This window comes from Tinamus guttatus, unplaced genomic scaffold (assembly GCF_059628265.1).
Source record: "Tinamus guttatus ecotype Peru unplaced genomic scaffold, ASM5962826v1 Tinamus_guttatus_pri_ptg000674l, whole genome shotgun sequence".
NCBI classification, from domain to species: Eukaryota; Metazoa; Chordata; class Aves; order Tinamiformes; family Tinamidae; genus Tinamus; species Tinamus guttatus.
The window spans coordinates 1-23,735 of record NW_028289208.1 but is presented as its reverse complement, the minus strand read 5'-3'; the positions used below and the strand labels follow the sequence as shown (position 1 = coordinate 23,735).

Here is a 23,735-nt window from a genome sequence, read left to right as displayed (position 1 = left end):
ACTACTGCCTGTTGCTGGCAGTTCTGGACTGACAAACAATGCCTTGATATAGCAAAAGCTTAAAAACAAACAAACAATAAAAACACATTCTCTTGCATAAGATATGCCCATTTGAGAGATTGATTTTAAAGCTCCTTAAATGCACTTGTCAAACAGGCTCAAGAGTGGCGCTGCTGCAGCAGGCTACTTAGAACCTGGAAACAAAAGGAGACTGAGGCATCCTCTGCAGAGCTGCTCCCCTCACCACACTGCTGCATGTTCCTCTCTAGCTTTAGGTAACTCAGAAAAATTAGTAGCAGCCTTGAGGGACTACAGCAGCTACCGCCTTGGAAAGACCAGGGCTTGAAGGCTTCTAAAGGGCAAAGAACATGCAAATATCCTGCAACCCACCTGCCTGACAAGAGGCAGGTGAAGAGAGGATAAAAAAGAATGAACCCTTCTGCATTAGCCGTTTTTATTTGCAGCTTGAAAGACGATAGGAGATAAGACAGGCTCAATCCTACCCCCTGTTCTGCAAGAAAAGAAGGGAAAAAAAAGTATTAAAAGAAAGGAACTCTATTTGCATCGGCTGCTGCACATCATGCTCCCCCTGCAATGTGAGATGAAGCCAGGAAGTTCACAGGAACTGCCTGGTGTGGAGGAGCTGGGCAAAGAAAATACTCAGATGGAGAGGGAGAAAAAACACTATAATCCGTGTGAGTTGTTACTCTGACATTTATGGATTCACGTCCAGTCACGTCCAGTGCTTAATTCTGTACTCTCAGCTATAGCCCAGAGCCTACAGGTGTCATGTGCCTGCTGACTTCCAGGTCCTGAGGATGGGATTTAGCCACATGTGTAGAGTCCCTAGACATGAAGGTCCAGAACATTGTTAAGAAAGGTGAGGTCAGGTCAGGCAGTTCCACACACAGTCCTCACACAGGCAGACTGGCCTCTGCAATTCCTCAGCTTGTCAGCTCCCCTACAAACCAGGGTTAAAAATTCTCTGTACAGGCACCTGAACAGACTGATCTGTTCGTAAATGAAAAGGTTCTAAGCAAAATACTTGTTATTCATGGGGAACTCTATCAGAAAATCAAAATAAATTCCTCTTGAATATTATGACACAACCTTTCTCTGAACCTGCAATGACATCCCACTGTGTTGCCTAGTTCTGCAGGTCTTTATTCAAGCCAAACACTCAATAATTTTAAAAGGAAGCTCTACTCATGAAGGAGTCCAAGCCAGGCCTTAAACTTGTGAGTTTTCTGTATTTTTTTTTCCTTCCATGAGCTACAGAAATAAACGAGATAGCCACAGACTAGGCAGGGGTGTTCAGCCTCTGCTGAAGCCACTTCTGCAAACAGACAGCTCCGAGCTGCTGCACCCTTCCTGCCAGTAATCCCGAGAGGAAGCCAAGTCCCTGCAGAGAGGCAAGTAGAGACATTAGGGAAAGGCAGAGCTCTATTAAGCTCCAAGGGATACACAGGACTTGGCTAGCGCGGTACCATATCTTCATGCCAGAAACTACAGCAAGGGGCAAGTCTTTGCTTCCACCTGCCCTGCGCAGTGATCACACAGAGCTGACAAGCACCATGGATCTCGTTTTCTCTCTTTCCTAATTGGGCACTGACCAATTTTGCAGGTGGTGCTCGTGCTGCTGCCAAGCAGCCCTGCTCAGTTTTTGGGGCCTGAGCAACTCCTCACAGCACAGCTGCATTCCCTGATCTTATGCAGTAACATCCATCACTCTTTCAATACCTGAATATAAAAATAACACTGAGAGATTCTGTTCATAAGTCAGACAAAAATGAAGAGCTTTTCACTAGTTGTTTATAAAACAATGTTTAAATCCATACCTGATAAACTCCAAAGTCTCAGGAAAATTGTATTATTTTGCTGATAAAAAGGCAGTCAAAGAAAAGAATGGCAATACTTGGAAGCATTACATTGCTGGTAAGCACAGCATCAGCTGGCTCTCTATGATCATCTGCAGATCAGAAGACCAACAAGTACCATTAGCACTAGAACCCATTTCTGTCTCCTCCTTACCTCCTGCCCAGGTTTATATAACTTGTATTCTGAGCACAAAAAAAAAGGGAGGGGGGGGGGAAAGGAAAACAAAAAAAACACAGAAACTCTTGCTGGGAAGAGGAGAAACACTGCTTTAAAGCACTACAGAGGAAACAAGAGCTTAGACTAAGACTTTGACTAAGAGGACCCTTTTTAAAAGAAGGGAACTGAATTCCATGCCCATGGAGATGCAGAAAGTCAGCCCACGAGGAAACACAAGGTACCTACCACAGCTTAAAATATCCTTGCTTTTAGGAAGGAGCAGGAGCCAGTGTAGCCAAACCTGTTCAGTGAATGCACAAAGAAACAGAAGATAGAAGCTACCGCAGGTGTTGAAGGGAGAAGGCAGCACTCGTGGCCCTCCCAACTTTATCTTTACCACTGCCCAGGGAAGCTGCCTGCCACAGCCGCAGCAACACAGTCCACCCAGCCCTCCCAAATGCACATGCAGAAGAGTCAAATTCACTCTCTGGATCTGGTCTCTTCAAAGTGACCCTTTAGTGACCTTAGACAGCATGATCCCAGCTTTCATAATGAGGAGTTTTGTTAGGATTCAAATTCGTCTTCCATAAATGCATTTTCTGCAAGCCAACAGAATGATTTGAAAACTAAACGTTGATAGCTAACTTAGTTACATAAAAAAGAACTGTTGCAGTTCATACAAACTGCATTGCTCTTCGTTATTTATGTAATAATTCCGCAGAAAATAAGTGTCTGTCAACTTCTCAGGCAAACAGCACAACTAAAACCAAAGCAGCCTTCCACCCAATCACTGCACAGTGCAAACATCTTGCAAGGTGCAAAGGAGGAGGGGCGGAAAGGGCAGAGCGGACAAAACAAAACAAACATTTATTCCTCGATAGTAAAACAAATACTTATTCCTCCTGTAGTAAAGAAGAGCTAAAGACAATTCCAAGCTAACAGAAGCAAGTCAAGCAAGCCCCCATGGCATAAGAACAGGACTGTAATTTCCAAGTAACTAATTAATTAGTTACTATCTGGTACATATTTTTATTTTGAGAGACAAATTTACTTCATTAAGTGAAATTCCAAGCAAGATTCTTGTTAGGTGAGACTAATGTAACCATCTTTTTCTGTGTTAAAATGTAATTAATTGTTAATTTTTCACCTTTACAACATTTTAATGTGATCTGAGAGTTTACATTTAGCACTACTTACACAAAGTTTGAATCCAACACTTCAAAATGTCCAAAGAAAAACTACAATTCCCTCAAGTGCCACTGCAAAAACCTCCAAACACTTCATATATTATCTGCCGAAATATAGAGCTGATGCAAGGATTAAAAAAAAAAAAAAAAATCTGTGGATGACTGGGCACAATAAAAATGTACACACATGAAAATGCAATTTATGCTGTTCTGCCAGAAGAGCAAAGTTACTGCTCTCTGAGTAATTACGGTTATTGAAGAAAGGAACTTTGGAGATGCAGAGGAAAGTGGGGGTACGTTCCTCCCGGAGCCCCAGGTCACTCGAGCCAGGCTGCCCGCTCGGCCTGCTGAGGGCAAGGCTGCGGCGCCAGAGCGGCCGTCATGGGAGCCCCCCTCTTGCCTCACGACCTCCTGCTTCCCACATTCCCCCTGCGTGAGGCCACTGCGGCCTCCACATCACCCAGGAGGCTCTTCCTCCAGTGCAAAGATAACCAGGAGCGGTTCCACAGCAAGTGATTTACAGGGTTGTAGCACTGAGGGTCAGCCCTGCTCAAGCCAAGAACAGGTAGAACAAGCCAACATACTTTCTAAAAATACCAGCTACTGACCTATGCTTCAGAAAATTACACGCTCATTTCTCAGACTAGCTCCAAATCAGGACTCCAATGGACTTGATTGTTGTACAGCTCTGTTTTATATTGTCTATTTAGATCTTGAAAAACATGGCTTTGATTAAAAATGGGCAGCCCACCAATTACAGAGAATTTTCACATAACTGCTTGGCAAAAGATGAGCTGCAGTAGTATTAGCCATTCATTAAAATTTTTCCCTTGCCCCAAGGAATTACCTATTTCCCTTGTCGACATCTGAGGATTGGGCTACTAAAGGTTAACAGCACAGCAACTGCCACAATGCAGATAAACACTAAAGACTCAGACACGCCAACATTTTCACAAATTACAGCTCTTTCCCATTGCCTAGTACCATCGGCAGCTCTGTGAGACTCAGCTGATTTTGCTGGGCTTTCGCTGCTTCTTCATTTTGAAACACCAGTGTTCCCTTTGAACCCATCTAGTCTTGCGGAGATAGAAAGAAGAGAGGTGAGAAAGTCAACGGAGATCATGGGTCTAATCCTGCTGTAATTCATAGCAATGGCAAACTAGCAAGGAAGCTGCCAATAACAGATAGCCAGGTCAATAAGCACAGTTCTTTTGAGCAGAGGAATCTAAGATGAGGAACAAAGTTCATTTGTTACTCCACTTCTCAGAGCCAGTCCCCTCAGTGATTCTTTTCCAGTCAGTCACTCACATTCAACATCTGACCCAAACAAATGCATTTTCATAGGAATTTCACGTTAGAAGCAAAGACAGGACACAAAAGCCAAAATCCCACTCTACTGCTAGTGAAGGCAACGGCACATTCCACAATTCCAGGGAAACAATACTGCCTCAATTCAGTCAGGTCAGCACTTAATTATAGTTATAAATAAACAACCAAACATACAACCAAACCCACTTCTCTCCATCGAAATCTCTCTTTTCAGCAAAGCTTTCCGATCAATTACATAAAGCTCCGATCTGGTCACTTCAAACAGCCCAAGCTCTGCTCTGTTACATGACCGCAGCCGCATTGCTACCACAGGAATACAATGAAAGTGAGATTTGACCCACTGCTTCTTCTCATTCCTTTATCAAATTCTGACTACACTGCAAGGTGAGTTTCAAAATAAACCACAGGACCTTTTTAAAAGAAATGATAGTTCTTTAAAGAGTAAGATTTACATTACCAAACACTCACCATGCCAAGGGCAGCCTGTCCTCCTTTCCTAGAAAGGACAGATTCTCTTCCTCTTACCAATATCTGCAAAAGCCCTGGATGTGCTTTTAACTTGCCTGCATGCTGCAGGTTGGCACACACACAGCCAAGGCACACATGACCTCACTGCTCACAAATGGACCTCCAGTTACTAGCAGGTTAATCCAGGACATTCAAAAACAATCACCTGCCCAGGTGTTCTAAATCCAACAACATGTCCTGCTCCAACCTTGTCTAAGGCTCCCTGAAGCCCTGCAGGCTGGGATTTTCATCACAGAAGTAGTATTCAAGAACATCAAGAGCCCAGCAGAACTGCTGAACTTCTGGCCCATGAGCTTTACTCATGGGATCCCAATTCTCTCCACTGTGTACGCTTTGGGATGAGTTTGAAGCACAGGAGAAAAGTTTATGCAATGACCTCCAAAACTAAAGGGTATTTCCCATGACTGGGATAGGCCACAGGGTCTCCAGGGATCACAGGAAATATGATCCAAGTGAGCTAGAGCAACTGCAAAAGTATCTAAATCCACATGAATGTCAAACTGCATTTAAGAATAGCTTTTCTTTTCTCTTGCTTTTAAAATTTCTATTTTTGTTTAAAGCCAGTCACATTAAAAGGGGGAAAACATCTTGTTTTCACTTTCCAGAAGTTCTGCGGTGTCTTAACTAAAACCAGTAGCCAATTAAACAAATGTTGGGATGGACATGAAAACATGACTGAATCCCCAGCAGATCCTCTAAAACTTTATGTTCTGACTTTAAAGGCATCTTGTTCAGGCAAACACTTAAAACAACAACGATATGGACCCAAACCTGACCCTGTGCAACCTCGATGATTCTTCATTGCTCATTCAATCCACCCCCTATTTTATGATAATATATGGTATTAATACTCCTTACCTTTGCACACTGCCTTCCCTGTAGTTCTCAAAGTATTCACAAATACATGAACGAATCCTCACAACAAGCTAAATTCATTTCAGTGCTGCTGCTTGCAGTTAGAGACATTAGAATTTATTCTCTCACCCAACTAGTCTTAAGTATATTTGTGTTATTATTCCAACCAGATCATATCCCTGCTCAAAATCATTTGACTTCTCATCACTACCCTTTTCCATACAAAGTCAGCACCAGCAGCCCTTTAGACTTCCACTTAACTTTTCTTATAGAGACAGGACTCTGGATAAACTATCCAGGTTACTTTGATTTATAGACATTTTGGCCCTGGAGGATTTTCCACAATATCTTTGCTAAGGAGCTATGCTCCCCAAACCTAATCATAGGGGATACCTGGAGCACAACTGCCCCAGTCACACACAGGGAGCGGCAGCAGCACCAGCCAGCAGGGCCAATGGTCTCAGCAGCACCAGGCCTGCCAGCACAACAAGCCGAGCTCAAGCACAGAGCTGTCTCTCCCTGGCTGTGGAAACCAAGTCACTTACCTCTTCCTCAACCTGTATAGAGCAATAGCTTCTTTGGAGGACCCCAAGCAGCTCTGTCACTGCTGGATATGAATCATTTTAGGTGCTTAACAGCAGAGTCCTCCAAGGCTTGTAAGGTGGATTTCAGCTTGGTAACTTAGGCACACCTCATATTCTGCAGGACACAGGTGCTCAGAACATCTCCTATCACACAGGGGAAGCCTCTTCTTCCACAAGCACTAAATCAACCAAACAAGATCTCTTCTTCCAAATCAGCTAGTAGCTGTCATCACGGCCCTCTTTTTTCCAGAAACATAAAAATGGTCAAAGCTTTCAGCTAAGCCATGTGCGGCAAAATGGATGAGCTGCGCTTGTACACACATGCACAATTTTCACTTCAGCGTAGGCAACACAAAGGTTTACACCCAAGCACCTACAAGTTTTAGGCACCCAAAACCTGCAGAGAGTTTTTTTTTTTTTTTTCCAAGATCTCAAGTTTGGAAGTAGGTGTCCCTAGCAGTAAATCCTTACCACCATCCAAGTCTGTTTGGGTAAGTCCCTACATGTTTTATGAACAGTAGTTCTCAGCTGAGCACTACATGAATGTTTGTGCTCTGATGTATTGAGCTTTTAGCTTTTTCTTTTTCCTTAATGAGTCAGAGGCCTTTTCTTAAAAGCTTGCTGGAATACATAAATGTGACAGTAAAGATTTAGGAAAACTTTTCCAAAAACAAGGAATGAACTTTCAGACAATGTGAAATACTCCAGCTGGAAGCAATAAGCCTTGCTTAGCCATTTTCTTGCGCTCCTCTGTCTCACAGTGCATCTAAAACAAGGCTACACTGATAGGTAAAGTGATATAGTAAGGTTAATAGAAATATATTTTTCTGGTGGTATGGGTTTTCTCTGCAGCAGTGTAGGAAAAAATCCCACCTCAAGAAATACCATCCATACAGACATGGTGAAAAATTCGTATGAAAATTCAGCCAAACACTGACATTTATTGGTCAACAATTAGCACATCTCCTAATTTGGTTAAGAGTTGAAGAGTGGTTCTGCTCCCAGCTCAGTTAACAGGAATCCTGCTACCAGCTTCAGCAGGAGCAGATCACACCCTTGGAGCATCTCCAAGGGATGCCACATCACACAGGCTGCAGATACCTATTTCCTGTCAGAACTTGAACACCACAAGCAGTTGAATGCAGTGCTCCGAAATGATTAAACAGCAAGAACATTTCTAAGCTAGTAATAAAGCTTGCAGACACCAAACATGCACATTCCTGTTTTTCTTTGGTTGCTTCAGTCTTGCTTTACATCATATACTCCCAATGCTGTCAGGAAAGAGGCACTTTGTCCAGGTTTGGCATAAATCACATACTCCATCGCACTAAGGGACACTCGGTTTCTTCAGCCTCAAATTAGGCAACACTTTTGGACACAACTAATTCCAACAGCAGAGCTGCCCCCTGCTATGCGCTGTGACAGAACACGAACTTTGAAAGGCTCTAAGAGCAACTTTGCATGGCCTCCGCCAGCAACCCCCCAGGCTCCTCCTGTGAGGGGACCCAGGAGGACAGAGCCCGGGAGCCTTGTCCCTGGGGGGAGCGCCAGCCCGGCCCCCGCGCCCAGCAGCGAAAGCCCCGCGCAGGGCTGGAGAGCCGCTCTGCACACGCGCCCCAGGGCTGTCACGCGCTTGCCTGCCATGGCCTGGCATCGCACATGGCATGTATGTAGGGGGCCAAAACCTGCGCTTTTTGTTTACTCATGCAAAGCTAGATTTTTCTTTCATTTATTGCTATTTCCCTTCCATTGCCGAACAACGTTTTTAAACATCTGAAAATCATTTTCCAGTCAAGCTTTTTTTTATTATTATTACTTTAGTATTTGGTAAAATCTCTTGCTTTGAAGGCTTTATAAACATTCAATATCCACATGGCTGTAACAGAGACATTTATCTCCTACTTTATTAATCATAGATACCTCATCTAGGCTGAAATCCTTGGTATCTCTGCTTCTGCCACAAAACCAGCAGAAGGAACACAAGAGCAGAACAGAAATTCCGAATGTAAGGCACTAGGACTATTCCCTCAAATTAGGTAACTTTTACATTTGAAAGAAACTTTCCACTAAAAACTGTTAACTTTGATCACATCGTAACTAGAGCTACTTTGATGTTTGTCTGAACCTTCAAAACCCAGTCTTTCTTCTACTCCTCCAAACAGAGCATCACCAAATCCATTAAATGATTCACTCCTTTGCTTATGAATTTTGAGCGTGTGATTTAACATCAAAACGGGATATTCACACATATAAATCTTGGTGGAGGGTCAAGCACACAAGCTAAACAAACAGCTGCTAATAGAAGCTAAACTCAGATAAACAGCTTTTCACTTTGAATATTGCTTCAGATGTTTCCTGGACCCCTCCAGACGGTGTACCTGGCTAGGGTGGCTTTGGGGGGGGGCGGGGCAGGGGGTGGATAAAAACCTCATATTACTGCTGGGAATTAGACTAGCTCTTACTTTAGGAATGCAATGCAAGTCTGGCTTGGAACTTGTGACTGTATCCTAAAAAATGAGCAGATCCAATGAATTGCTTAGTGTTTTATACAGAAGCCCTGTGGCTTTGGAATTACCAGTTGCACAGCACACTCCAAACCAAAGCAAACTAAGGCATGGGCTGCACTCAGCACTCACAAACCAACAGCCTTTTCACAAGGATACAGACTCTTTGAAAGAGGCAAAAGTAAATTCCTTATCCACATACATTTTGAATGTAAACAACCTCTTTTATTTCCGATCTGAGGAACTGTGTGGTTTGTTCCTCCCCTCCCCCTTGACACATGGGCTGCATCAGTCCATGGCAAAAATAATAAATAAATAAAGGGCAGGGGGAATGCTGCAACACTCAGAGAGGGACACACACAGGTACCAAACCATACTGTGACAGAAAAGGCTAAGGATTAAAATAAAACCTGTTATATTATGACAGTGCATACACTCATGCCAGCTCTATAGTACATCCAAATCTCCATCAAAAATCTTATGTTAGCAACAACTGTTGTTGTTTTTCTGTTTTGGAATCATAATCATGCTTTACATCCAGAATTTTATCACAACACAGACTGAAAGAAAAGGTAAATATGTACAACGTGTACTACTTTAGAGAAAGGGAGGATGGGAGTAGACACACACACACACAAAAAGGCGCTAAGCCATCAAATAATCACTCTGTTCACAGTCAAGTTTCCTGCAGCTGAAAAGAGGAAAGTGTTTGTGTCTGCTCATAATAAGGGTTTTTGAGACAATGATAGTCACTCAACTTTATATTTAATACATGTTATTTGAATGCATGTTACACAACTAGCATATACACTGAAAATAATACAGTTATTACATCCTGCATCTCTCTCCTCCCCCTACCGCATGGTCTGGCTCCTTCCAGCTTCATCTAGAGTCAGGAATGTACCTACGGCTAGCAGGGATTTCAAGAAACCATCTAGGGCTACGCCCACGTTTCCATGTGATAGCAGTAAGATTTCTCTTCCAACAGCAGCAGTGCTCTGCTGACTTGTAGCACTTTTGGATCAGCATCACTGCCTCTCTCGCCCCACACCTTCCTACTCCTTCCTCCCACGGCATTATCCTCAAGGTCCAAGCTTTCTCATGCACCATACTTTTCACCACTATTTTAGCCCTCTGCTCACTCTTGGGCTGCGCTCTACAATCATGCAGATAGCACTGTGCACTCACGCATGCACCCACATCCTGCGACCTGCCCTCTGCCTATCGCCTTCAAGAGCGAGATCTCACAAGACAGACGTGAACATACAACGCTGAACTTGCAAGCACATTCCAGGGCTCAAAAGTCAAGCTTGTCATGCCAGCAAAATTTCTCAATACAAAGACACACATTTGCATCGATGACTATGTACATAAAGTGCACAAAGGGTTTGGATGGGTCTAGGTATCTACTTCCTCCCTTCACCTACACACCGGGCCAAGGGCTTTTCAACAGGACGGTATCAGCAGTGTTTCCTGGTGGTTCCATTCCAAAAATGTTTGCTAGTATGACTGGGTGGCCTTCTGCAAAGATCCAGGATATCTAGAAATGCAAGGCTACTCGCTTGAGTGAGAAATCTTGTTTACTAGACAGTTTACTACAATTAACAGAATTTGGACTTTGTATCTCATCCTGAGACATCAAATGACCCCCTGCTTTGCTTACTGGGACCTCTCACTGGGTATTGAGAAAGGAGCCATCTTCCTCAGAATGGCAGAGCCCCACATGGAAGTACGTTCGGAAGACAAAGGAAGGTGACAGCTCGTTGTGTCAGGATCAGCTATTTCTCACTATTAAGCACTTTCCATATTCTACACAGAGATAAAAAGCGAGATACTAAGGACAAAGTAGCAAGCAGGAAGAGGTAAGACGACGCTCTAGATGCCCAACAAATCTGAGGAAAAAAAAAAACACTCTTACTAAAGGAATGCTGCACAGTATTAATGTCATCAAACATACTAATGTCTGAAAAAATGCAAATACCACTTTCCTCTCTTAAGAGTTTGCATAAACTAAAACAATTTCCTCTCTTCCACCTCCCCAGTTTCGCAACGTCTTTTTTATTTCCTCTCTAAGCCAAAATGGTGAGACAGTTCAATCACTTCTCGTGCTGTATCCCTGCACCCTGTCTGGAAGCAGAAGAGGATGAGGGCTTTGGATGAGAGCTGCAGCACAGCATGGGCAGCTGCAAAGACACATGGGGCTGCACAGAGGCAGGTAACTGCTGTCTAAGTCTCCCTCTCAATTCGCCCTCAATTTTGACAGTGCTGCTGGGGAGCCACAGGACGCAGGTCTTGGACTAACACAACCACCACATCAGTATGACATTTCCCTGGTCAGTAAAATGACGAGCAATAGGTTTACAGGCTGACTCAAAAGCACTGCTTGGATTTGAATGGGCATGCCAAAAATCCGTTTTTGCCTGGACATGAGACTGAAGAGCTCCACAGAGCACACAGAATTTGAGTAGAGCCTGAGCCGGTGAGTCTCCAACACCCACAAATAACTTGTTAACACCTTAGGATGTACATTCAATTGAAAACATCCATGAAACTCAGCTTGGACAGCTTAGCCCACCACATACAGAGGCACAGCTGAGAACACACATGAAAGTGAATGAAATTATATTTTAATACTTAATTTCTTCTCAGCATCTGTCACTCCCTGGCTCCCCCAGAGACCCCTTCAAGGACCTGACTGCTGCACCTATCCCATCTACCACGAGGCCCTGGGTGCCTGCGGGGCTCCTAGGTGCCTTCTGGAAGGCTGTCCACCCTCCTAGAGGCAGTCCCCGCTTCCCACTGCCTGGCAAGCACTGCAAGAAAGCCAGCTCTTGCCTCTTCTCTGCGAGCACTTTTAGCAGGGCCTTCACTTAGTGCAGAAGCCATATCCAGAGTGCCTCTTCTCCCCTCTCCTTTGCTCTAATGCCCTGGTCATCTACATTTTGGTGACTTCTCCAAGTGGAAGTGGCATGAGGAAATCCCAACCCCTCGCCCCCACCAAGAGGGCTGTGGACACTTCCTCAGGGAGCCCACATAAGCAAAGCGGAAAGGCAAGAACTGCAGCAGCAACACCATGGGCTTTTTTCTTCTTTTTTCTTCACAGATTAGAGATTTCTTCTGAAGTGGAATAGCAAAGTATGGGAAAGCAGCCAGGGACTGCCAGCACTACTGTGGTTGGGGGAACACCCAGACACACAGACCCACAAACAAAATGAAAGCAAAGTAGAATTATTCCTCTTCCAAAGAGGACTGATTAGTCATTTGACCTCAAATTCAAAATAATTCGCTGTTCAATTTTTCAAAGTTGCATTTGGACATATGACAAAATAGAGTGGCCTGTGGACAGCATAATGGAACAGCCCCATGTAGAGCAGCCCTCCCTCCGAGCAGACAAAGCCAGGATTGTTTGGGGCTGGGAGTGGGCATGGTAAAATTAGCAGTGTCACAATATGAGCATTTACTCACTAGACAATTCATCTCATCTAATTAAGGAGTATTAAACATCTGCTCTGCTCATGCTACTTTGTTAGACTCTTAGGCTCGGTGTTTTTGTTTTCCAAGGGAATTGCAGGCATCTGAGCTCCAACCCAACACTGTTCAACTGCCTTCTAAGCATGCCAGGTAAGTGTCCAAGGAGGCAACAAACAGGCAAGCAGTGACACTGAGATATGAACAACACCAGTTTGGCTGGGACTGGGCCACATGGCTGAGATATGAACCAGTACATTTCTACTGGCTTCCCTTTACAAAGGCTGTACTAAGACCCTCTCAGAAAAGTCAGTCAATCTGCTTTAGTCTCATTCATAAGCAAACTTCTCTCCCTTCTCTTCTCATTCTCCTTGTCTTTAACCCTTCAGATGCAGTCAAACTGGGCCAAACCGTGCCACACTTATGTAGCCAAAGCTCATCCTTCTGCTCAGCAGCTGCCTTGAATCAGAATCAAGCTCATCAAGACTCATTAAAACAGCAGCAATTCACAGAAATCATTCCTGTCTTCTAGAGCACTCCAGCCTTCTAGGTTGGGAGTGCTACAGGGAAGTCACAGAAGCACTTCTTTGTGCCACTACAGTAACAAATAGCTCCAGGGCAGCTCCGCAGGCTCTCTAAGCACTTACTGCTGCTCATCTGACACACACCACATCTGCCCAGGCTTAAGGCATGTTGCAACATGTTACCAGAGAACATACCTGCAGGTAGTAACACAACAGGCAAATTCTTAAAAAATAATAAAAGTGGGGTGGGGGGACTGCCATGCACAACACACCTTTGTAAGGCTCCTCCTGGAGCCCCCAGTCACACCCGGGCCCCCTTAGTGCACCCTTCCCAGTGGTGTAAGGCAGCTATAATTCTCCCTTCTTGCTCTAAATGTATCTTGATTCTCCAACTTTCACTGTGCCCCCACCCCGGCATTTAGGAGGCACACATTTTTGGTACATGTTAATTAACACCCCCAAACAGCTTCTGCAGACACTCGGGGGTTATCTGTTATTATCCACAGCTGATTATGTTCCTGCAGCTCCGTACAGCCTCTCGCCAGGTGCTAGGCATTGCAGAAGACACAGCTGGTGACAATTAGCTTTATTCTTCAGCCCCACATTAACCAGAAGATAGATAAGAGTCAGGCATTAAGCAGGCACTGGATTCAGCTGCCTTTGGACACAATGCTATGCAGTTAACAACACAAGTTTACCTGGTACTAGAGAGTACTTGCTCAACTGCCTCAGATGATGTTCAGAAATGGGCCTTGCAACACTTCCCTTCCGTGGAGGACGCATTAATACTGAACTGAAAATGGTATGAAATCCTTTAATAAATTAAGTTCACATGCATCTCCATTCTCTGAGATACCTGTCTCAGCCAAAGATCACAGTCCATCAGAGAGGTGCCTCTCCTCTCAGCATACACAGGCTGGGAGCCATAACTGACTCCCCATCCCAAGGCCACATTTTGTACCACTGAGTCACAGCAGGGATGAGCAGGGGACTGACACATCCCTGGATCTCCTTGTCCTTCCATTCTTACTCTCCTCCTATGAAGAGCTGCACACAGAGCTCCCAGAACCCACCTCCCTAGCTCAAGCAGACAAGCCAATTCTGAAGGCCACCACAATACTGCTGCCCTAGCTATCTACAGAGGTACCCTGAAGGTCCCAGTACCTATGAGGAATAGGACAGTGTTTGCATGCTTAGGGATTCTTCCCAAAACAGGCATCTTGTCCTTATCTATCCATTAGGGGGAAGAAAAAGAAAAAAAGGCAAAAGAGCTTAATCTAAATGGTGCAACTACAAAATGTGTTCACTGTTCTACAAAGAAGCAAGAGGGAAGTTAAGGAGACTCCCCCAACAACAGGCTGACTCAGCTTCACCAGGGCCAGGCAGAGGTGTCCTCTCTCCCAAACTCCTCTCCCTTTTCAGAGGGAAATCCAAGCTCTGCCAGACTCATGTGATAACTAAGAGAAGCCCTGCAAGGCCCCACAGGCCAGAAACAATGTCACAGGCTCCCACGAGTGCTCTGAGCGAGGACAAAGATTTCACTGAACTAGGCACTGAACATTGCTTTACCAGTCCAGCTTGTCTACAGAAATTAAAATACTAGAGCTAGCCTGAAAACACCATAGAAAACACCACAGCCTTGAAAATACCAGAGCTTATTGCAGAGGCTCTGACAGGCTGAAGTTTGCAAGCACTATCTGACCTCTACCAGCCCAAACGGGCTCTGTTTTGCTGCAGACGAGTTTCCTATTGCACCTGGAAGGGGAACCACTACAAATCACAGCGAACTGCAAGCACCAGGCAGAAGAAAGAGATGCCAAGGAAGACTCTTGGCGCAAACACCTCTGATAGCGGTTGTGAGGAGCAGAGCCTGCAGCAGTGTGGCTGCCCCACTGACAGCCAGAGCCTCCTGCAGCGGCTCAGCATCCGGGCCTGTGTGCCCCGCAAGCGCCACTCACCGAAATATTCCTTCTTCATGTGCATCTCCAGCTCCTTCTCCAGCTCCAGCGTCAGCGCTTCCAGCCGCCGCTCCGCCTGGCTGGGGCCGCTCTCCCGGCACGGCGTCACCTGGCAGGGAAGCTTGAATTTTGGAGCCGAAGCGGAGCCTTTGGTCGGGCTGTACGAGTAGGGGGGAGCCGCGTCAGGGCCCGGCGCGGCCGGGTGCTGCTGTGGCCGCGGCGGGGACTGCCCGCGGATGCCGTGGTAGACGTCGGCCGGCTCCGGCGCGGCGCCGTCGTCCTGCAGGCCGGGCGCGAGCAGGGAGGCACGGGGCGAGGGCAGCTGCAGCTCGGGGTAGGCGCTCATGGAGCCCCGCGAGCTGCGCGAGCTCTGACTGGAGATGCTGGAGCGCGGGCTGGCCACGGCGGCGCCGCACACGCTGGAGCGCGGGCTGGCCAGGCGCAGCCCGGCGGCGCCCGCCCCGTCCGGCTCGGCGCTGCCCGGCGGGCCGTACCTGCAGTCCGAGTAGCTGGAGCGCGGGCTGGCGGTGCCCGAGTACTGGCTGGCCGTGCTGGAGCGCGGGCTGGCGTGCCGCTGGTCGTAGCCCATGCTGATGCCGCTCGTGCGGTTGCTGCTGGGCTTGCTGCCGCCGTCGTAGCTGGTGAGGCTGGCGCGCGGACTGGAGTGCTTGCTTGTGTCGCTGGCCGTGCTGGCGTAGCTGGAGCGGGGGCTCAGCGCGGCGCCGTCGTACTGCGCCAGGCTGCCGCGGGGGCTGCCGAACTTGTCCTGGCCGGGCACGGCGAGGCTGGCGCGGGGGCTGCCGAACTTGTCGTAGGGCGGCGCGGCGGCGCCCAGGCTGCAGCGCGGGCTGGGGAACTTGCCGTGCTCGGCGGCGGGCGCGGCGGCCGCCAGGCTGCCCCGCGGGCTGGCCGCGCCGTACTTGCCGTCGGGCGCCCGCCCGCCGCCCTTGGCCACGTAGCCGGGCTCGTAGGCGCCTCCGCAGCGGTAGCCCTCGGCCGAGTAGCGCTTGCCCTTGTCGGCGAAGCCGCTGTAGCAAGGCAGCGCCACCTCGGAGCGCGTGCAGAGCCCCTCGTCGCAGCACGGCGGCCCCGCGTACGCTCTGCCGTCGGCGGGCGGCGCGGCGCCGTTGCTCCTGCGGCCCCGCGGCGGCTCCTCGGGCTCGGCGGGCAGCGGCTCGCGGCGGGCGGCGCGGCCGAACGCGCTCTCGGCGCACGCCTCGTACAGGGACAGGTCCTCCAAGAGCCGCCCAGCGCGTAGGGCCACGTCCTCCTCGTACTGCTCCATGCTCGGCCGCCCCAGCAAAAAGTAAAGCGAGGAAAAAAAAAAAAGGCAAAAAAAAAAAAAAAGAAAAAAAAGAAACAGCGCTCCCCGCGCCCCCTTGCGCGGCCTCGGCGGGACGGCTCCGTCCCTCGCTCGCTCTCTCGCGGCCCCGGCGGCGCAGCGCGCGGTCACCTCGGCGGCATCGCGGCGGCGAGGCGGGCGCAGACGAGGAGCCCCCGTGTCACTTTCCAGCCTTAAATAAGTTGCTGGGTCCAGTCAATGGCGCGCTGCGCGGAGGAATTTGCGCTCGGCGGCTCCCTGCCCCCGCCGCCCCTGGCCGGCCGCCCCGTGCTGGGGCCGGGGCCGGAGCAGGGGCCGGGGCCGCGGCCGGGCCGGCGCCCGCGGGCGGGGGGCGAAGGCGGCGGGCGGCGGCGGGGCGGGCCCGGCGGCCGGGCGGGCGGCGCGGCGGGCCCGGCGGCCGGGCGGGCGGCGCGGCGGGGACTCCTTTGTGTGGGGCAGGAATGCGAGGAAGGAGACGGGGCGCTGCGTCCCGCTGGAATGTAGCTAATGCCGGAGCCAAACAATGATTCTCACCGAGTCAGGCCGGGAGCGGGCGGCCGAGGCGCTGCTCGCCAGCGGGCCGCCCCCCGCCGCCGCGCCCCCGCCTCCCGGGGCCGGGCCGCCTCCGGCGGGGACCAGCCTCTCGCGCGCAGCGCTCGCCGGGCCCCGCGCTGGGCGGCGGGGCCCAGGGACAGCGCGAGCATCCGCGGGGCGGCGGCGGCCGCGGGGCTTCCCTCTGGGCAGCCGTGACGGGGAGGCGAGCGGGGGGCGCAGCCGCTGCGGGACCCCGGCCAGACCCCCCCGCCCTGCTGGAACTTTCCGCGGGGGGGGGGGGGAGGGCGCGGGACGCCCCGCCCGCGACCGTTAAACCGTCGCCTCACCTGAGCGGCTGCCGCTCAACCGCCCGCGCGGCGCTGAGGAGAGCGGGCTCCGGCACCTGCCGGCCAGGGGCTGCGGGGACCCGGCCACGCTCCACCGCAGCGGTGGGGTCGTTAGAAAACAGCAAACGTGCCCAGAGGCGCCCCGGAGCTGAGGGGAGTTAGGAGAAGTGGCTGCTGTTTGTGCAGCCCCCCCAAGGCTCCATCGGGCAATCCTGAGGCAAGTGCAGTGCTGCTCGCCCTTCCGATGCGTATATAATGTCAGAAAACACCTCCGAGGCGGTCACTGAGGGGAGACCTTTCCTGTGACACTGCAGCCACCACGGCTGTCCCAGCTCTGCCGCGGCTCCGCGCAGCCCGCGCTGCCACCACAGCGCTGACGTAGCCTTGGCTGCCGCTACCTGAGCGGGGCAGCGCAGCAGCCCGCGAGGGGAGAAGTGCGGGCCACGCTGCCAAGAACATTTTATCGTACCTAATTAAACATTAAAAGTAACTCTGTCCTTAAAAATGTCCCCAGCTTTGGAGGGCAATCAATTGGCAATCTATTTTGTTTCTGTGTGCGGGGTAGGAGAGCAGGCTAAGAACCGCCCCCAAAAACATCTAAATGCACCCACAAGACCCGCAAAGAACACCTGTGAGCACAGGGGCACCTCACCCACGTGAGGTGTTTTGCTAAGGAGCTGCGCTTGCAAATGCAGCCACTTCTGAAGTCAAGCTCTGCTCTGTTTTTACATCTCTAATGCTCTCCTTGCAAGTTTTGCTGGTCTCCTAAGTTGCTTTGCACGTGTGGACATTAGCACTCCATGGGTTAGGTTCCGTCTCGAGCTTGCAAGTCTTGGAAGTGCCTCTTGCTGCTGTGTGTCATCGTGCTCACTGCGAATGACCAGCACGATGCAGGCCCTAGGCGTCCTCAGCAAAGGTGTCCTGGCAAACATGCCGCAAGGCTGACCCAGATCAAAGGGGCAGTTCAACTCCCCATCCCTCTCAAACCTTGGACTTTCTGGTAAAACCCTCAGCAAAGACGTGAGCTTTGCTGCCAGCTGTGCAATGCCGACACGTGCCGCGTTATGGCACCAAGCACCGGTTACTGCCAGGGAGCTGCAGAAGTCGCCCCGAGCCCCATGCGGCGCCCCGTGCAGGTGCACGGCCTGCCAAGCACGCTCGCGAGCTGCTGCTCAGGCCTAGGTAGCAAGTCTGTATGTTAAGCCTTTTGGTACAGAAGTGGTTAAAGAATCTGCTTTCTTTAGGATGAACTCATGGAAAAAAAAACATGCCGGGGACCGAGAGTATCTGGGGAATCTGAAGAAACAGCCCCTTTTAGTAAGCAATGTGGATCAAATGATTAAGAATCCCTTACTGTTACTGTTGAAAGCTTATGCTCAGTAAGTAAATCCTCAAAGCAAGGCACAGACAAACCCGCTGCAGCCCAGGGCCTGTGTGTTCCTGCACAGTGTTCCTGTCTAAGCCCTCCATCGGAGCAACACTACAAACCAGCTCTTCACCAGTAAATCGTGCTTTGTCATGCACATAATGAACATAGCATTTATCCACACTATAGCCACAGATGTAGCCCACGTGGGTAATATAAATACGTTTGCAGTGGTACTTAACACACTTGCGCACCGCTGCATTTTTCATAAAGGACCATATGTACCAGGCCGTGCAAACATGAAGTTTAGAGTTAAAACTGCTGTTGCTGCTTTAAGTACCCTCATCATTCTCCTTCCTGATATATCCATGTGCATATACATATACATAAAAGTAGCAATTACAGTTTGACAATACCACATATTTTCCTTTCAACAGTATTTAAAATATATTTGCTTCATTTTAACAACCAGCAGCAAAGCATGTGTATTGTAAAAACTCCCTCTTAGACAAAGGAAACCCCTCTTCAATAGCTGTCATAGAGCCACCTGACAGTATTATAAAAGCTGAATTTCATTTCGTAATTTGGTGTGTTAATCCTTGTGCCTGATTTGAAGTTATATCAGTAAATCAGATATTAAGGAAAGGCAGCTGCTTCTGTTAAATAAACTCCTTTGTCTAAGACTTAAAGGGAGCAAAAAAGCCAGGTGGAGTTATTGATCTGTGAATATCAGCCGGCTGGGCCTCACAGTCAGTGGACTCCTATTTCTTCTAATTGCCAGAGCCTTCAAGGAAACTCTGACTGAGCCAACTTGTACAGAGAATTGACAGGCTGCCTGGGGATTGTGTCTCCCTGGGCTGCAAATAGTTCATTAACAACAAAGCAGAGAATCTGAAAATAAATAATTCACTGGTGCAACTTTGCTCCCATAGAAAGCAATGACAAAAATCCCTCTGACTTCTTATACTGCATGTTATATTATACCTATTTTTACTGTCACAATACACAGCAGATTTGTTATCAATGTTATGACTGGAACATCATGAAGCTACTTTACAATTTGCTTATCACATTAGAAACTGATTTTTTTCCAACTTCCCTCCTTTTCCTCTCCAGCATTGAGAAAACAATTAAATTATACCTCAAAGTTCAGATTATTTAGGATTTTACAGCCTCAGTTTTCATATTTTTAATTTGATTACTTTCTTGTTAATGTTTCTTCTAATGGTTATTCATTTTCCTTTGTCTGTTTTGAACAAATACATTAAAAAAAAAAAAAAGTTGTGTTGCTTATATCCTATTACTTTGGGCTCTAAATGAGAGTTCAAGCATCCCAGACTTCACTACTTAATTTTGGGGACTTTCACCTTGCTCTAACATATTTTTAAAAATATCAATTTTCAGATATCATATTCATTTTCAGATACACCTTAAAAGTTGAATGTGTTTTAGGGCACCATCTTCTGGTAGAAAGAACACATTGTATTTGAATGGCTACCTTTTGACTAGTAGGCAAAACTATTTAAAATATTTTGACTAAGTGTTCTGTAAGCTTGTAGATCATTTCTCACGCTAAATCTGCAATAAAACACTATTTAACATTTTTTACATTCTTCTTATTCCCTTCATAGCTCACTGCAAATGCAGCCATTTATCATGCTGCATGAATATAGCCAGGGAGAGACCCCGTAAAATTCCCGTTACAACAGCCGCTTTGTAAACACATTATGTTAGACTGACAATGTTCATCCAAGCTTTTAGGACTAGTGCACCATTGGATCTTACTTCTATGGTTTCAATCTTTGCTACCCTTAGATATTTCAAATAGCACTTTTGAACAAAGCAACCTATTAGCCCAGACTTAGCACATGGTCTTAGTCTTCCTGGCAATCACAGGACATAATCAGTGCTTATTCAAGTGATCTATGAACTTAATATTAGCTACTACATTTGCATAAGTTAGCCAGTTCACTTAACAGTGCACCCACTTAGCCCTCTTCAGGAAATAAATTTAGTTTATTTCAGAGACTTGAATATTTAAAACCAGATATTCTCCAGAGCTAAAGGTTGTCCCTTGGAGCTCCCCCATGGCTACAGGGCCCATAGCCCGCCGAGCCCTCAGCTGCTATGTGCAGTGGTTCCCTCCACCACTCCCTCAGCAGGCTTGTCACCTCCCTTCTGTGTGCAAAACTCCTTCTCTACAACATCTTAAGTTCTCTCCCAGGTCTATCTTGAGTCTTCCCTTTATACTATCCACAGCTCCTAGCACTTCCAAGCTTTTTGCTAGGCCTCTTAGCACCCTCTTTCCCTGCTCCCTCAGCTACCTGCCCTGCTCGCTTGGCTGATGCACCGGCTGCCAGCAGGTGCGAGCACAGCCCAGCCGGGCCAAGCTCCCCACAGGGCCCACGTTTACCTGGACAGCAGCAGTAGCTCTGAGATCACAAACGTGTTCAACTTGGAATGCTGCTGGAAAGAACTGGCAGAGCAATCCCATCCGTATCTTTTCTTTAGGAAAAATATAGTGAAAATGTCTCACTTTTCTCTCATATGTTAATTAAGTAGCATGCTGATGAGAAAGGCAAACATAATGATGTTATTTATAAACAGCAACATTCTGTTGTTAAACTACAATCAAGCTGCATCTAGATCTATACACTCTGTTGCTCCCTTAAAGAAGCATCAAGGCTCCACATCATGACATTAGACTGCCTCCTCCTCCTCTCCCTTTCTCTGTAGGTGTGTGACCTCTGTAATCATTCTGCTTAGACACCAGACAAACAATAAAACCAAGACTTCTGGCTTATATGAGATTTGTTACATTTCTTTCATCCCAGTTTTCACATTCTTGAATATTCAGGAGTACTTCAGATATTCAAAACCAAAGTCATTTTCCTTATAATTGCAAAGAGAAGAAAGAAAAATCTCCACCCAGACCAACAGAAAAGCAGAATAAAGAGGAACCCCCTTCGCCCCCTATTTATTTTCCATAGTTCATTGTTTGTTCAGTGTTTTAATCCACATTTACAACTTTCGTGTAGTAGAGATAAGGCTCAAAACAGACACTATGAGCGGTAAATACTAACTGAACACAACCTCGCTTTACCTTCTGCGATCTAATAAACGCTTAGCAAGAGGTCTTTGTGTAAAGGTCACGACTTGAACCGGCACATCAAGCTGCCTGCCAGCTGTCGGAGCCAACGGGCTAGGAAAGCATGCACATCTCTGTGCTTCCGTGCTGCAATGGTTTCACAGGCAAAATTAAAATGTCACAAAGCTCTACTACAAGCATCACAGCAATAGCTACAGGTTACAGTTGCTTTTTAAGAAATAGGCTGATACAAAGCTGCAATATGATAGCCCCAAAAGCTTTTTCCCCTGACTGCAATGGCTATTAATTGCATCTTGAAGGAACAAATACTGTACCTGGATGATGGCCTGTTTCGAGGATCAGATAGGTTGTGTTTCTGTGCAAAGTTTATTTTTATGTACAGTAAGTTTGTTGGAAAGTCCTCACAAATTTCTTCATTTTAAGTGAGAAAAACTTCAGGAATCTCTACCTAACTGCTGTGCTGTGGTCAACACTCCCTTCTATGCTCCAGTGCAGAAAAGGCATACTGAACTAATAGCATACAAAGACAGATAATAAGCTTTCAAGTAATAAAATTATATTAAGTGGTTTAATTTATAATCTGCACCCCAGAACAAGAGAAAGCGTAAATTGAATGGTGACTAGTAGGCAATTAAGGATCCTGACACTTCCATCACTTTTGGAGAAGCAACTTTTCATTTAGCAGAGGTAGTTTGCATTTTACTGGTGCACTCAGTATTACCAAATTAGTAAGAATCCAAAGAAAGAGCTGATATTAAGTGAGCCCCTGTCATATGCTCCATAGAAGCATCTTATTTAAAGGAAATGTATTAAAAACTGTCTCACTTCAAAATATTTTGCAGGAAGCATCTTGGAGCATTTATATCAATCTTGAGTATTTCTAAAGAAACAAGAGCAGCACAATTACATTTCCTAAGTACATCAATATGTATTTCCTTATGTAATTAAATTCTAGGCTACCTTTTATGCTACAAACCAGAGGACACGTAGTTTAAATTCTGTGCTGCTCGAAAATCTAATCTAACTGATCAGTGCCCTGCCGTGGCCCCTCGCATCCAAGATACAATGCGTGGTTACTGCTCAGCAGCCGTGCAACCTGGCTTCGTCAACTGCCCCCAGAGTACCACCAGATTCTTAGAGAAACTGTAATCTTACACTGACACTACACATCAATTGAAACACTATACAATTTAAGGAGAAGTCAGCAAGACTGAATAAAAATTTCCCTTCTTATCCTTCACCTTTTTCGCGGCCAAATTTGTTGGTGCTGCATGTTATTGTAAAAAAATGCTTGAAAGAAGCTCATATCTCATTCATCTTTCAAGTCTTTAATTGTCAACTTCAGTAAAACTGATTTGATAAAGTTACCAGAATTAAAGCTTTTACCTTAACTGCACTCCCTTAAGCAGCCCTGTGCAAGCAGGGAATTCTGTCAGGTAGTAAGTGAGATCGAATTCCAGACATGTCACACATGGCACCTGCTCCTCACTGTGACCTGACAAACCTCTACCACACAGCTAACAAGCAATTTGACAATTAGGTTTATAAACCAGTAAAGTTTAATTTCTAATAAAGCTTGAAAGAAAATACTGATTTTCCAGATTATCTCAACCTATCATTTTAGTGACATCTGAGATGTATGAAATTCTAGTGCTTTAATTAGTTAGGGAGAAAAGTATAAAAACTCCCCATAATGTTGAAAATACTTTTAATCCTCTCATTTACATCTTTACCTCTGTCTTCACTGATGGTGGCCAAGAAGCAACTAACTCAAAAGGTTTTACAGTTTCACAGCAGAGAAGTTTATGTCTCCAGACAAGCCACTGCATATGACTATTATGACCTAAAAGAAGAGATGAAACGTTAATTGCATTCTAGAATCCACCAATTCTGCACCTCGTGGACAAATTAATACTAATTAAAAAGTGGCCTTTGTACTAGACAGAACCAGTTGCAGAACTGAAACCTAAATAATTCTTTTAAATCCTCTTTTTTCCATTATTAATAATTCAGTCATTTTTCAAACTAAAGTAGAATAAATCTCATCTGCTCATTGTCTCTGCTTTCTAAGGCCAAAATGGAGTGCT

General features: G+C 47.0%; 1 protein-coding gene across 1 annotated transcript in view; it reads right to left on the bottom strand.

Annotated features, from left to right (window-relative positions):
* Positions 1-16,256, bottom strand: part of WTIP (WT1 interacting protein) — a 72,346-nt gene extending 56,090 nt beyond the window's left edge. The window contains exon 1 of the mRNA XM_010213510.2: positions 14,972-16,256. Coding sequence (XP_010211812.2) covers positions 14,972-16,256 — 1,285 coding nt within the window. The remainder of the gene's footprint in view (positions 1-14,971) is intronic.
* Between the last annotated feature and the right edge of the window lie 7,479 nt (positions 16,257-23,735).